This window comes from Aplidium turbinatum, chromosome 5 (assembly GCF_918807975.1).
Source record: "Aplidium turbinatum chromosome 5, kaAplTurb1.1, whole genome shotgun sequence".
Taxonomy (NCBI): Eukaryota; Metazoa; Chordata; class Ascidiacea; order Aplousobranchia; family Polyclinidae; genus Aplidium; species Aplidium turbinatum.
In genome coordinates, this window is record NC_137476.1 from 33,514,914 (window position 1) to 33,531,229 (window position 16,316).

The 16,316-nt window shown below is 35.9% G+C and overlaps 1 protein-coding gene across 1 annotated transcript in view; it reads left to right on the forward strand.

Moving 5' to 3' along the window:
- The first annotated feature begins 4,757 nt into the window (after window positions 1-4,757).
- Window positions 4,758-16,316, forward strand: part of LOC145771163 (uncharacterized) — a 31,009-nt gene continuing 19,450 nt past the window's right edge. The window contains exons 1-3 of the mRNA XM_082582900.1: window positions 4,758-4,763; window positions 4,808-5,492; window positions 11,885-12,589. Coding sequence (XP_082439026.1) covers window positions 4,758-4,763; window positions 4,808-5,492; window positions 11,885-12,589 — 1,396 coding nt within the window. The remainder of the gene's footprint in view (window positions 4,764-4,807; window positions 5,493-11,884; window positions 12,590-16,316) is intronic.

The window sequence follows — 16,316 nt, forward strand, 5'->3', positions numbered from 1 at the left end:
GGTTGCAAACTTTTTACAGTTCACAAGAGCATTGTCAGTGCATAAAATAGCTTGCGTGATGCTCTGGGCTACCGCCGTGTGACACGCGATGAAGAAGCGCATAAAATTTCGTTTGATTAAACATTAAAGCATACGCAATTGTCGCAGCAATCCAAGGTGTGTTGATTTGGCGACAGCAATGTTTTTGCCGTCGTAGATGGAATCACTCAACCAGCGTGCGATTAAAAACTTAAAGTAAGTGACTCTGACTCTGATACCACACAACTTGTGCGGTAACTCGCGGCCAAATGCTTATAATCTGACTCTTGTGACGTCATATTACTATTCGACAAACAAGCGTAGAATTTTTGGTCGTTCGACAAGAAAGAAAAAATCGCAGCCCTGTGATCGACTTTGTTCATTTACCTGAGTAAACTCTTATTTCGAATGTGATGTTTTTGACAAAGTTGATTCTATGTACTCGTAATTCAGGTTATTTATCTTTACTTTTTACATGTTTGTTCTGTTTGATTTTCATAAAAATATTACTTCATTCAGTTACTTCATTATAAAATTAGTCTTGTTTAGTCAGTTTGCACTTTCCTCCAATTTTGAATATGAACCCACACGAAAGTGTTTTTGTGAAGCTTGAAGTTTCTGAAGTATGCGAACCTTATGAAATCATTGGCCAAGATCATTTGGAAGTTGGTCCGGACACTAAGGAATGTTATCCATGTTTGCATCAGGAAGAAGCAACATCTCCAATCCAATCAGCTGAGAATGAAGTTGTAAATGACGTTGTGTGGTATGTGCCGTATGTTATAAGCATTTTAAACTGAAATCATTGTTTGTCAATCATTAGATTTTTTATCAGAGAAACCATTTTTCTGTACTTTGTGTTATGGGCTACGTGTTGGCAACTTTGTCTGGTGTACAACGTTGTACAACTTTGTCTGGTGAAGATGATAAAAACAGCTTTTTTCGTTTTAGTACTTTGCAACGTCACAAACAACTTCACACTGTTGATAATAATAAAACCAGCAAGTTGTTTTAGTTACACCAGTTGGGTGCAAAATACTGTATCATCAATAAAAAGTTTCCATCTTTGGCAATTTTTAACCAGTTTTCATAGTTTCTGAGCTGTACTCTGTAAGAGATTGAATTCTGTGCATGACAGTTTGTGCTGGTTTTCCATAGTGAACGTGAAGATTGGCTTCGTTGACTTCCTGTTCGCTTAATCCAAGTATTTAACTTGCTGGGCATGAAGCCTTGATTTAACAAAAATATAATTAAGCAACAATGTATTGAGTTGGTGCAGTAGGGTGACTTACGTCACAGAGGACTGTAATAAACTGTTCTAAAGTAATCGTGCAGTACACAACGAAAATTTATCAAGAAAAGAGAATACCTTTCATCACATTTTTTTTTGGACGAAGAGTGGGCAAACATAAAATAGAGAGTAAATCAAATATAGTTATTTCTATCTGAATCCTTAACAGCCTATTTCACCTAAAGGAGGATCATCAGAAGGTCTGAAAAACATGCAAAAGCAATGAATCGGTATAACTAATGATAACTAAGAACATTAATAACTCTCTGGATCTGTTGATATCAGCAGGTAAAACTACTAACTTACACTAAGTTAAGACCCAGGATTACAAAAAATTACTTGTTAATAATGTATCGGCCAAATACAAAAAGGTGAATCCTGCTATCAGTGAGACGATCAATGCTCAGTCTAAAAAGATTGCCAAAGTGTTAAAGGTTGATGATCAGGTTGAAAAAGTATCAAGCAACCCAGCGTTTATTACGCTAAAAGATCATAAACGTAATTTTACATCGAACCCTTAAGGCAAGTTGATTAACCTTTCCAAATCCAAGATTGACCATATAAGTAAGCAATAATTGGACTCTATTAATGTAACCATCTGTGATGCATCACGCCTGAATCAATGGAAAAAGACAGACTCCGTGTTATCTTGGTTCAAGGCTATTCCATGTAAACGTCAATGCACCTTTATGAAATTTGATATTGTCGATTTTTACCCATCCATTGTGGAGGAACTTTTATGCAAAGCTATCGATTCTGCTAAAACATTTATGGATTTGGATGATTAATTGATTATATTATACAAACAATTTTCCATGCTAGGAAATCGTTGCTTTTTGATAGAGGTGATACTAGGGCTAAGAAATATGGATTGTTTGATGTTACTATTGGCTCATTTGATGGTGCAGAGGTTTGCGAGTTGGTCGGCTTGTTTCTTTTGAACGAACTTTCTGCTATTGTTGACAGAGATATGCCTGGGTTGTATCGTGATGATGGTCTGGTTATTTTGCGTAATTTATCCGGCCCAAAAGTTGATCATTTGAGAAAAAATGTCATTCAATTATTCAAACAACATGGCTTAAATATTACTATGGAGACTGGCCTAATTGAAACTGACTTTCTTGACGTCACTTTGAACTTACTATCTGGTAAATTCTGGCCTTACCGAAAACCCAACAATGATGCTATGCCCAGTCCAACCACCCATCCACCATTCAGAGACAAATCCCGATTATGATTGCAAAGCAATTGTCCGCCACATCATTTGGCCAGAATGAATTTGATCAGACCGCATCTGTTTATAATGATGCCCTTTTGAAAAGTGGTTTTACGCAGAGAGTTTGCTACAACCTTGCTAATAAATTGCGCACATCTAGGAAAAGGAGTCGAAAAATCTTATGGTTTAGTCCTCCTTTCAGCTTGCAGGTTGATAGCAACATTGGTAAGGAATTTTCAAACTCATTTCCGTCCACTTTCCTCCCCATCATAGATTGCATAAAATATTCAACCGTTATACTATTAAGCTGTGCTACAGTTGTACTCCGAATGTTGCAAGCGTCATGTCCTCCCACAATAAATCAATATTGCAGGTTGATAATGAACCATTTCAGCCTGGTTGCAATTGTAGAGTGAAGCCAGATTGTCCTTTGAATGGGCAATGCTTGCAGAAGCCTGTTGTCTACAAAGCCACCATTAATAACCACCCGAACGTTCTCAATTACATTGGTTGTTGTGAAACTACTTTTAAAAAGCGGATAGGTCTATGATAGATAGCCTTCATGGATAGGTCTAAACGAAAGAGCACGGAACTATCTAAGGCAGTTTGGGACCTTTAGGACAGGGGTGTTGATCCTAAAATAACATGGTCCATCCATTGCTGTGCTCGGCCTTATAGTTGAGGTGGTCGTAATAATTGTGGCCTATGTTTGGCTGAAAAGCTGGCCATTCTGAAGGCCGATACTGGCCACCTTCTGAACAAGCGTTCGGAACTGGTGGGTAAATGTCGTCATAGAAACAAATAAAAAATTTTGATTTTCACTGGTTATAAATTGAAAAATAAATTTCATTTAATTTGTTCAGATTACTACAGGTTACTTCATCCTTATTGCATTTTGCATCTTTGTGATATCATAGGTATTGGCATCAATTTGCTTGGTTTCCGTCTGTACATTCTGATTGAGGCTTTGCGGTAACGGATGGAGGTAGCCCTTTGCAATTCTGAAGCTTTTTTTGCAGATTGGATTAAGGTTATAATATTTAATATCTTTTCAGGAATTACCGATTCATTGCTTTTGCATGTTTTTCAGGACCTTCTGATGATCCTCCTTTAGGTGAAACAGTCTGTTAAGGATTCAGATAGTATTAACTATATTTCATTTAATTCGCTCTGCTTTGCTTTTTTTTTAGCATTGAGTACTTTTTATAGTATTAATAGTTTTCATTGTTTTAAAATAGGGAGTATATAGTTTGCAGCACGTAGTTTCGCAGTAAAATGTGTTTCACGTCGAGTTGTTGTTGCGCCAAATTAACCTTGGTCAACTGTCTCACGGAAATTTAGTTTCATATTATACTACTTTTCATTATACTTTTTCACATCCCATCCTTTCTGTTGCTATCGAGTTGCATGATCAGTTTGTTAGAAACGATTAATTATTGTTTTACCTTTCAGTATGAATCAAGATGAAAATGTACCAGTGAAGCTTGAAGTTCTTGAATCATATGAAGTTATTGACCAAGATGATTTAAAAACTGCTTCAGCCACCAAGGAATGTCCCCCATATTTGTATCACAAAAGGTTATCTTTCATCCAACCAACTGAGAAAGAAACTTTAAAGTGCAATATATGTTATAATCATTTCCGAAGTCAGTCAGAATTGATCAGTCACAAAAAAATGCATTTGAGAGAACGACTTTGTTGCAAACTTTGTGAAAAGATTTTTAAATGCAAATCTGAATTGGAAAGACATCAGCGATTTCACGCTGGTAAAAAATCATATAAATGTAATGTTTGTGAAACATCATTTACCCGATCTGGTCATTTGAAATCTCATAAGCTAACTCATTCTGGTGAAAAACCATATAAATGTGATGTTTGTTTGTTTGGTTTATCTTTATCCTGCATTGCGGGAAAGCGGACTTGAGCGCTATGCATCGGTGTACGCCTTCCGACGTACACCTGACCCACGCTGCAGCCGACTGCAATGTCTGATTGTCTGTTTCCGGTTGTCTACTCTACTTAGGCTATGACTTAAATTTGGTACTACCCATTACTCGAAATCGATCACTGGGTAGAGGCAATTATCGTAAAGTTTCTTGCCCAGAGAAACAACAGCAAGTGCTGGTGGCTGGAGTCGAACATGCAGGCTATCGACTGCGAGCCCAACGCGCTAACCACTCGGCCACTGCTGCCGACCAATGTGATGATGCTGCTGCTGCTGCCGACCATGTGATGTTTGTGAAAAATCATTTTCGCAATCTGGTGGTTTGAAATCTCATCAGTTAACTCATTCTGGTGAAAAACTATATAAATGTGATATTTGTAAAAAGTCATTTAAACGATCTAGTGATTTGAAATGTCATAAGATCACTCATTCTGGTGAAAAACCATACACATGTGATGTTTGTGACAAGTCATTTTCGCGATCTGGCACTTTAAAATCTCATAAGATCACTCATTCTAGTGAAAAACCATATAAATGTGATGTTTGTGACAAGTCATTTTCGCGATCTGGTACTTTAAAATCTCATAAGATCATTCATTCTAGTGAAAAACCATATAACTGTGATATTTGTGCAAAGTCATTTTCGCAATCTGGTCATTTGAAATTTCATAAGCTAACGCATTCTGGTGAAAAATCGTATAAATGTGATGTTTGTAACAAATCATTTGCACTCATGTATACTTTGAAGCGGCACAAACGGTTTCACACTGGTGAAAAAACATATGAATGTGATGTTTGTGACAAGTCATTTTCACGATCTGATGTTTTGAAATCTCATAAGCTAACTCATTCTGGTGAAAAACCGTATAAATGTGATATTTGTGAAAAGACATTTTCCCGATCTGGCGATTTGAAATCTCACGAGCTAATTCATACCGGTAAAAAAACATATAAATGTGATAGTTGTGACAGGTCATGTTCACATCTGGCCAGTTTAAATCAGCACAAACGTCTTCACACTGGTGAAAAACCATATAAATGTGATGTTTGCACAAAGTTCATCATCATAATCCATCGTCGGTTTGTTCCCCACTAGTGGGGGTGGCCGATTGTTTCCGCGCAGCAATTGTTTTAATCCCTTTTCTCCATTTCACCCTGTCCCTTGCATCTTCCTCCTTCAGTCCGACTTTTTTAAATTCATCCTTCACTTGTTCACGTTCTTCTTGGGCGACCGCGTTTCCTCTTCCCATCCACCTTTAGATCTAGTGCCTTTCTAAGAAAACTTCTTTCCTCCCTCCTTATCACATGTCCATACCATCTTACTCCATTTTTCCTTGCCAGTTGGTCTATGGTCTCTCTCATGTCTAGCATATCCAACAATTTTTCAGTCCTTTTTTCCCTTCTCGTTTTCACCGCACACATTGCTCTCACCATTGACCTTTCCGTTCTTCTCAGGATTGCCAGTTCACTCTCTCTCAATACCCATGTCTCGCTACCATATAGCACTGCAGGCCGCACACAGCTCCGATATACTTTTCCTTTCTAGTTGTTTTCGCAAACTCGCAGTTTGATATATCACAAGCTAACCCATTCTGCTAAAAGACCACATAAATGTGATATTTGTGACAAGTCGTTTTTAGTGATATCTGGCTTTAATCTTGACACAAACAACTTCACGCTGCTGAAAAAGCATATAAATGTAATGTTTGTGAAAAGTCATTTTCGCAATCTGGTGGTTTGAAATCTCATAAGCTAACTCATTCTGGTGAAAAACTATATAAATGTGATACTTGTGATCAATCGTATTCGCACATGCATATGTTAAATCGGCTCAAACCGTTTCACACTGGTGAAAAACCATATAAATGTGATGTTTGTGAAAAGTTTTTTTCGCAGTCTGGTAATTTGAAACCTCATAAGCTAACTCATTCTGGTGAAAAACCACATTAATGTGATATTTGTGACAAATCGTTTTCACTCATGTATACTTTAAAAGGGCACAAACGGCGATCCACGACATTAAGGCGCAAACAAAACGGCGCGAGACAAAAAGGCGCCGAAAAAAGGGCGCAGAGACAAAATGGCGCAGACAAAACGGCGCCAAAGTCAATGTAACAATTTTTTTTCTTTTGAAAATACTTAACTCAAGCGCTATAGTTGATCAATAATAGTTTTGATTCAAACACGTTGCTCACTTCAAGTTCATTTGGGAAGCACGAATAACATTATTGTAAAGAGAAACTGCTGTGCAATAATATCTAATTTGTGATAATTAAATGTGTTCAATAACACTCAATGACATTCTTAATTCAAATGCGTTGCTCCTTATATTTGAAGTCAAGTTCAGTCGGGAAGTAAAGTTCAAAGATTATGTCGCATCATTTTCAAGACAAAATACGGCGCGATTAATATTCCCGCATCACACTTTGCGTTCTGTCTCTCACACTAACAACCGTGATGGCTTATCAACTGCCAAGAAATTATTTATTCTGTAATTATCCAGCTGGCAAAAGTGCGACCACAGTGCTTAGACGTGAAAATTGTTTGTTTTGAAAGGTAGGAAGATCGGAAACAAATGTTTGCTTGAGATGTAGGCAGATTTGGCTGCAAGCCGCAAAAATATATTCTTACACAGCTAACAATTCCATTGATTTTGCATTGATGTTGATTCAAAGTCTGGCAACGTTGAATCAAAGTTATAATGGCGGATATTGTTACCTGGATAATTGCTTTGTAGTACAGAATTAGCGCACGTGACAGTTCAGAGAGTCTAGAGAGATGGGTGTCAAAGATAGGATGCAAATCAATACCACAGTTGGACGGAATCTATGGCAAACCAGACGGGTTTTATTTTTACTTTTCGAGCTGGGTACAAATTGCAACGGTTTGCCGATGATTAACGAAATCAGGAATTGTTTATTTACTACGTTTCTGCAGTAATTGTGAATGGGCGTAATTGTTGAGAAGGTGTGTGTGCTGACTAGGCAGCAACGCACATTACAACTGATACTTCCATACAACTGTTTACAATTCTGGTTAAACTTTAAAGAGTTTACTAGTTCTGTGTCACATTAACACTATGATGTATGTTCCAGCCAGCAAAACTGGTCCTTTTTACATTGATTATCGTCAGCAGACATTGAAACAATGTAAAAAAGACCATCTTTGCTGACTGGGAGAGCATGTCCGATCAAAGCATTTTTCTACAAACTGCGGCAATCGGACTTGTTTTCATCTCACCGACCTCTGTGATGTCACAACGGGAACTTTGACTGTTGAAGTTTTTGATTCAAGCGTGCTATTTTTAGCTCCTTACCAGCTGTGTAGTTTTGAGAATGGAATGTGGCCTACGAAAATAGTGGTAAGGTAGAAAAACACGGTTCACACTCATTGCTTCTTTTGAAATCGCCAAGGTTTTTTTTTCAAGTCTTTTGCGCTGTCTGGTAAAATAATTAATTTGCAATGTTCCTGAACTGAACGAAACTGCACAAATGAAATTACGCACTGCATTTCACAACAGTAGGCTACTTTTTTTCAGCAATTTAAAAAAAATTCTCCAAAGTTTTCTGGTTTAAACTTTTGGACATGCTTTCCAACACTTCCCTCCCAAGCCGAAACAATTTGTCCGTGTCCATTCCTTGGAGGCCAGTCGCCGACGGATGACATCAAAAGCATTTAAACTTCTTAAAGGAGCAACGCATTTGAATTAAGAATGTCATTGAGTGTTATTGAACTCATTTAATTATCACAAATTAGATATTATTGCACAGCAGTTTCACTTTACAATAATGTTATTCGTGCTTTCCAAATGAACTTGAAGTGAGCAACGCGTTTGAATCAAAACTATTATTGATCAACTATAGCGCTTGAGTTAAGTATTTTCAAAAGAAAAAAAATTGTTACATTGAGTTTGGTGCCGTTTTGTCTGCGCCGTTTTGCCTCTGCGCCATTTTGTCTCTGCGCCCTTTTTTCTGCGCCTTTTTGTCTCACGCCGTTTTGTTCGCACCTTAATGTCCTGCTTCGCACAAACGGTTCCACACTGGTGAAAAACCATATAAATGTGATGTCTGTGACAAGTCATTTTCACAATGTAATCAGTTGAATCGGCACAAGCTAATTCATTCTGGTGAAATGCTATATAAGTGTGATGTTTGTGAAAAGTCGTTTTTGCAATCTAGGCATTTAAAATCTCATATGGTAACTCATTGTGATGAAACACTGTATGTGACTTTAATCAGCACAAACAAATCTCAGACCTTATAATATGTGATTCATTTATCGATTTCAGAAATTGAGTTTTTCTACAAGAAAATTTAGTTTTTCAATGAGAAAAAGATTGCGTTTGGCCATCTTTTGAAATCTAAGTGATATCGGTTTCCAGTCTCCACTACACTATAAGTTCGCACATTGACAAGGATTGTGCTTATTAGGGTTATAACATTTTTACAACCTCATATTCTTTGATGTTATAAATATAGAATGTTTTGTTTTTACATGTTTGTCATATGATCGACTTTGGTTAATTACCTGAATAAATTCTTACAAATGTGATGTTTTTAACAATGAATATAATGTTTTTGACAAAGTTGATTCTATGTACTTGTAATTTAGACTGTTTATCTTTACTTTTTACTTGTTAGTTCTGTTTGATTTTCAGGAATATATTACTTAATTCAGTTTCTTCAATTAAAAGTATTATTGAAAGGAGTTTGTAGTTCCTTTCACGTTTCAATATGAGACAGCACGAATGAAATCATTGACCAAGATCATATAGATATTAAATCACGTCTTCGTAGACTTTCTACATGTGCAATTTAAAGAAAATCTGAGAGGTTGGGTTAACTGGCCTGGGAGCCAGCATGGAACAAAACACTTTAGTTTGACCCACTTGATCAATATTATGCCGAATCGCTGTTTGACGATAAGCCGGAACTAAACAAACTCTTCTTCATTTTGTCTTGCTAACCATATCTGCACTGCTCAGCAGGGTTGCCAGATCATCATTGCATAAAAAGCCAAACTTGACTAAAACTTCAGCCAAAATGAAAACAAAAAAGCCAAGTATCGTTTGAAAAGAGCCAAGCAAAGCACAAGCATGACACGATTATCAAGTACTAAACACAAGTTATCATTTCATACTTGGTATTAAATGGACAAAGTAAAATTTGTTTGTGAAAAGTCATTTGTACGATCTGATGGTTTGTAATCTCACAAGCTAACTCATTCTAGTGAAAACCCATATAAATGTGATGTTTGTGAAAAGTCTTAATCGCAATCTGGTCATTTGAAAACTCATGACCTAACTCAATCTGTTGAAAAATCATACAAATGTGATATTTGTGACAAATCGTTTTCACACATGTATATTGTGAATGTTTTGTATTTGCATGTTTGTCCCATGATCGACTTTGAGTATATATATGTGTAAACTCTTCTTACGAATGTGATGTTTTTAACAATGAATACGACGTTTTTGACAAAGTTGATTGTACGTACTCATAACTTTTAATGTTTACCTTGTATGTATGTTCTGTTTATTTTTCAGGAAAATATTGCTTCGTTGACGTCTTGTTCACTTAACCCAAGTATTTAAGTTGCTGGGCATGAAGCCTTGATGTGACAAAAATAGAATTAAGCAACAATGTATTGAATTGGTGCAGTAGGATAACTTTCGTCACAGTGGACTGTAGTAGATTACTTTAAAACTGTCCTAAAAGAATCGATTATGCAGTTCGCAATGAAAATTTCTCAATGAAGATGTGACAAGTCGTTTGCACGATCTGGTCATTTGAAATCTCATAAGCTAATTCATTCTAGTGAAAAGTTCCATAAATGTAATGTTTGTAAAAAGTCATATTTACATGTAGACAATTTAAATCAGCACAAACGTCTTCACACTGGTGAAAAACAGTATAAGTGTGCTATTTGTGACAAACTATTTCACACAGGTGAAAAAACTGCTGATGTGAAATCGCATAAGCTAACACATTCTGCTGAAGAACCATATATATGTAGTGTTTGTGAATAGTCATTTGCACGATCTGATGGTTTGAAATCTCATAAGCTCACTCAATCGGCCACCCCCACTACTGGGGAACAAACCGACAATGGATTATGATGATTCACATGGTGAAAAACTATATAAATGTGATATTTACGAAAAGTCTCTACACTCTACACGAGAACCGGTATAACAAGAACGAGACAGGTAAAAAACTAGTCATCTCGGTTTTAGCAGTGTTGCCATAAATAAATATTTTTTATTGTGCAGCGGGGGTCGCCACACCCCATTACCTGCAAAAGCTGAAGAACATCTCGCTTTTTCATCGCTTTGACATTGTTTGTTGGAGGAATTGCATCAGCTTGCAGGGAACTCAGGCAGATGCCTCTTTTCATGATAGAATGTTGACATCCTGTGACAGAATAAAAATTCTTCAATTTTTGTTTTGCCCTACGCAAGAGTCACTAAACAAGTGAATCGTTGTAATGCCATTGCTAGGAGTTGTTGCAAGTCACTCCTCGATAATGTTGGTGATTGCACTAGCAACAGAGTTGGCTTTTCTACCTCGTTCATGCTCTCCCCATGTACAAAATGATACTAGTAGCTCAGTGACCAATTCCCTTTTTTGGTTCGCATCTGCAGTTGCACTGAATGTAGACTTTATCTTCACGCAAGTTGAGCAAACATCTGTCTTGGGGTTTCTAAACCCAAGATTAAAGCAAGTCACAAATATGATGTAATAAAGGGAATGTACTTAACATTTAGTGTGCCTAAATATTCTTCCAGAAACGACTTGTACATCTTCCTGACATTTAGAGCACTAGGAAAATAGTTTTTGATAGGCGTTTTGTCCCTACCGATAGTGGCTGATGTGTAATTTTATTTCCTCCTTAAAGTCTTCGTAGCCAAGCTTCAACCTCTTTCCCCTTCGTCTTTCAGGTCTGGGATTACTGCTTTGCCATTTGTGAGAAGCAAGTGATCTAACACGATTTGCACTCATAAAAATCATGGACATAAATGTTTTGCTGCAGACTTCATGGTGACTGCTAAAACTTCATTGTCTTGATCGTTTACTTGTTGCAAAATAGTAAAAAGTGTCACCAAAATTTGAAAGATTTCTCATAAGCTAACTCATTCTGGTGAAAAGCCATATTATAAATGTGATATTTGTGAAAAGTTGTTTTCTCAATCTAGTAATTTGAAATCTCATATGCTAATTCATTGTGATACACAGATAATTGTGATAAAAACTACATAGATGCGATGTTTGTGACAAATCATTTTCACGCATGTATTCTATAATTTAAATCGGCACAAAGGAATCACACACCTTATATGAGATTCACTGGTACAAAGTTTCTTTAGGGAGAGTAGAGCTATTCACTGTTTCACTGAATGTTATTTAATGTTTATTTACTGGTGAAAAACCATATAAATGTGATGTTTGTAAAAAGTCATTTTTGCAATCTTGTGGTTTCAAATATCATAAGCTAACTCATTCTGGCGAAAAACCATATAAATGTGACGTTTGTAACAAGTCATTTTCGCAGTTTAGACATTTAAAATATCATATGCTAATTCATTCTGGTGAAAAACCATATAAATGTGATGTTTGTAAAAAGTCATTTTTGCAATCTTTTGGTTTGAAATATCATGAGCTAACTCATTATGGCGAAAAACCATATAAATGTGACGATTGTAACAAGTCATTTTCGCAGTTTAGACATTTAAAATATCATATGTTAATTCATTCTGGTGAAAAACCGCATAAATGTGATGTTTGTGATAAGTCATTTTCGCAATTAGGTCATTTGAAATCTCATAAGCTAACTCATTCTGTTGAAAAACCATATAAATGTGACGTTTGTAACAAGTCATTTGCACAATCTGGTAATTTGAAATCTCATCAGCTAACTCATTCCGTTGAAAAACCATGTAAATGTGATGTTTGTAAAAAGTCATTTGCCCGATCTGGTGATTTGAAATCTCATAAGTTAACTCATTCTGGTGAAAAACCATTTAAATGTGATGTTTGTGACAAGTTGTTTAGGCAATCTGGTCATCTGAAATCTCATAAGCTCACTCATTCTGGTGAAAAGCCATATAAATGGGATGTTTGTGAAAATTAAATTTCACAATTAAGTGCTTTGAAACGGCACAAGCTAGTTCATTCTGGTGAAATGCTATATAAATGTGAGATTTGTGAAAAGTCGTTTTTGCAATCTTGTTATTTGAAATTTCATATGGTAGTTCATTCTGCTGAAAAATCATATAAATGTGACATTTGTGACAAATTATTTTCACGCATAGATAATCTAAAACGGCACAAACGATCTTATATGAAATCACACACCTTATATGACCATCACTTGACAAGCTCAGCAATTTAGTTTTTCTACAAGAAAGTTTAGTTTTTCAATGAGAATGTTTACCCACCTTTTGAAATCTAAATTACATCTGTTTCCAGTCACCACTACAATATAAGTGCACACGTTGACAAAGCCTGTGTAATGTGTATATTAGGGTTATAACATTTTTTCAACTTCATATTCTTGGGTGTTATGAATTGTGAATGATTTGTTTTTACATGTTTGTCATATGATCGACTCCTGATCAAACCCTTCAGACGAATGTGAAGGTTTTAACAATTAATATGATGTTTTTGGCAAAGTTGATTCTACGTACTCATAATTTAGACTGTTTATCTTTACCTTTTTCATGTTTGTTGTGTATGATTTTCAGGAAAATATTACTTCATTCAGTTGCTTCATTATAAAATAAGTGTTATTAAGTTAGTTTGCAGTTTCCTCCAATTTTGAATACGAATCCACCCGAAAGTGTCCCTGTGAAGCTTGAAGTTTCTGAAGTATGCGAATAATCGTTGGCCAAGATCGCTTGGAAATTGGTCAAGACACCAAGAAATTTTATCCATGTTTGCATAAAAAAGAATTATCATCTCCAATCCAATCAACTGAGAATGAAGTTCTGAATGCAGTTGTGTATGGTATGTACCGTATGTTATAATCATTTTAAACTGAAATCATGCTTGGTCAATCGTTAGATTGTTCATCAGAGGAGCCATTTTACTCTACGTTTTGCATTAAAACTTGCAAATGCATATCTACTGGAACGTGAAAAGTCATCAGTGGTCCCTTTGTTATCAAAGGTTAACATGTTATTAATAGCTGTGTTTATGTATGAATTTTTTGTGATAAGAGTTGTAAATGGAAATCTGTATTGGAAAGACATCAGCAAATTCACACTTGTGAAAAGTCATGTAAATGTGATAGATGTAACAAGTCATTTGCACGATCTGGTCATTTAAAATGTCATAAAATAATTCATTCTAGTGAAAAGTTACATAAATGTATTGTTTGTAAAAAGTCATATTTACATATAGACAATTTAAATCAGCACAAACGTCTTCAGTTCACACTGGCAGTCCTCGAAATTAGCGGCGGCACACGGCAATTGCCGTAGTAAATGCCGCCGCAAACGTCATAATGGCCATTCTGCTGCGGCAATAAAAATGCCGTCGCAAAATGAGCATTTAATTCGGACAAAAATTGTTTAAAATTTCTTCCTGTTTGATTTACTCGCAGCGTGAGTTTAATCAGCAGAAACATCGCACCAAGATCTCACCTCGGACTATTTTACTTGCTGTGAACACTCACACAGTCTTCAAAATTAGCATATTTTTACTTCGCAAAAACGTTGACGAGGCCAAACGGCAAAATTTGAAATTGCCTTGGCAATTGCTGTGAACGTTTATTACGAAAAAATTGTACCAAAACTTGCAAAACAAGAAGAGAAAAAAAAATCGAATAGTGTATCACGACCGCATTGTTTGATTTGTTGTGATTAATAATACCAATAGTAGCGATAAAGCGATACGCACGCTGTTACGGTGATTCACGTTATAACTCATTGGGGGGGGAAAAGTAAGTTAATTTTGGGTTGATTCAACGTTCGAGTCAGCACAAATCGATTTGATTTTCCCGGCGAGTTATATCGCGTAACAACAATGCCCAATAAGATATTTACGTTTGTTTTACATTAATTCGACAATCTAGCGACGTTAAATTATCATGAAATAACGTTAATTGCTCAATCAGATACCGATAACAAATCAATAGCTCCGTGCGAGAAGATTGCCTCGATTTACGTATACAGTACACTAACATAATTTCGGCACAATTAGGATACTGCGATCAACACAAAGTCTGTTGGATGAAGAACTAGTCAGAATCGGAATCATCGGAGGATGAGGTTGTCGCGTCGTCACTGGAATACTTGAAGACACAAAACTGCCCGTTCATGAACGCGCGATGCCGTATGATCGGAAGCATTACTTTTCTTTACTGTTGAAGAACCATTTATCCAATTTTGTACCACTTTTTATATTCGCAACGACACCGGTCAAAAATAAGCATTCGATGAAAGAATAGCTTAACTGCGTAACAATTAAGCCAGTATTTATAAGGTTGCAAATATTTACAATTCACAAGAGCATTGTCAGCGTATAAAATAGCGTGCGTGATGCTCTGGGCTACCGCCGTGTGACACACGATGATGAAGAAGCGCATAAAATTTATTTTGATTAAAGCATTCGGCAATTGCCGCCGCAACCCAAGGTTTGTTGATTTGGCGACGGCAATGTTTTTGCCGTCGTAGATGGAAGCTAATTTCGAGGGCTGCACTGGTGAAAAACAGTATTAAGTGTGATGTTTGTGACAAACTATTTCACACGGGTGAAAAAACTGCTGATGTGAAATCTCATAAGCTAACTCAATTCTGGTGAAAAAACATATAAATGTGATGTTTGTGAAAAGTCATTTTCATAATCTAGTAATTTGAAACGGCATAAGCTAAGTCATTCATATTGTGAAATGCTACCGTATATAAATGTGATGTTTGTGAAAAGTCATTTGCACGATTTAATCATTTGAAATCTTATTTATGAGCTTATTCATTCCTAGTGAGAAGCCATATAAATGTGATGTTTGTAAAAAGTCGTTTTTGCAATCTAGTAATTTGAAATCTGGTATGGTAACTCATTGTTATAAAAAACTACATAGATGCGATGTTTTATGACAAATCATTTTCACGCATGAAGGATTTAAATCGGCACGAACGAATCACACACCTTATATGACATCAACTTATCAATTTTAGCAATTTAGTTTTTCTTCAAGAAAATGTAGTCTTTAACGAGAAAAAGCTTATGTTTAGCTTATCTTTTCAAATCTAAATTAGATCATTTTCCAGTCGTCACTACACTATAAGTTCACACGTTGACAAGGCCTGTGTATAGTAGGGTTATAATATTTTTACAACCTCATATTCTTGGGTGTTAGGAATTGTGAATGCTTTGTTTTTACATGTTTGTCATATGCTCGACTTTGGATATGTACCTGTGTAAAGTCTTCTTACGAATATGACGTTTTTGACAAAATTGATTCTACGTACCGTACTCGTAATTTAGACTGTTTATCTTTACTTTTTGCATGTTTGTTGTGTTTGATTTTCAAGAAAATATTACTTTGACAGTCAGTCGCTTCATTATAAAATAAGTGTTATTAAGTCAGTTTGCAGTTTCCTCCAATTTTGAATATGAATCCACACGAAAGTATCCCTGTGAAGCTTGAAGTTTCTGAAGTATGCGAATCTTACTCGTAATTTGAAATGCCTATCTTTGCTACTGTCATTTTTTGGTGATTTTCAGAAAAACCTTACTTCATTCAATTTCTTCATTTTAAATAAATAAGTATTATTAAGTTAGTTTGTAGTTTCCTTGACTTTTGAATATGAATCCACACGAAAGTGTTCCTGTGAAGCTTGAAGT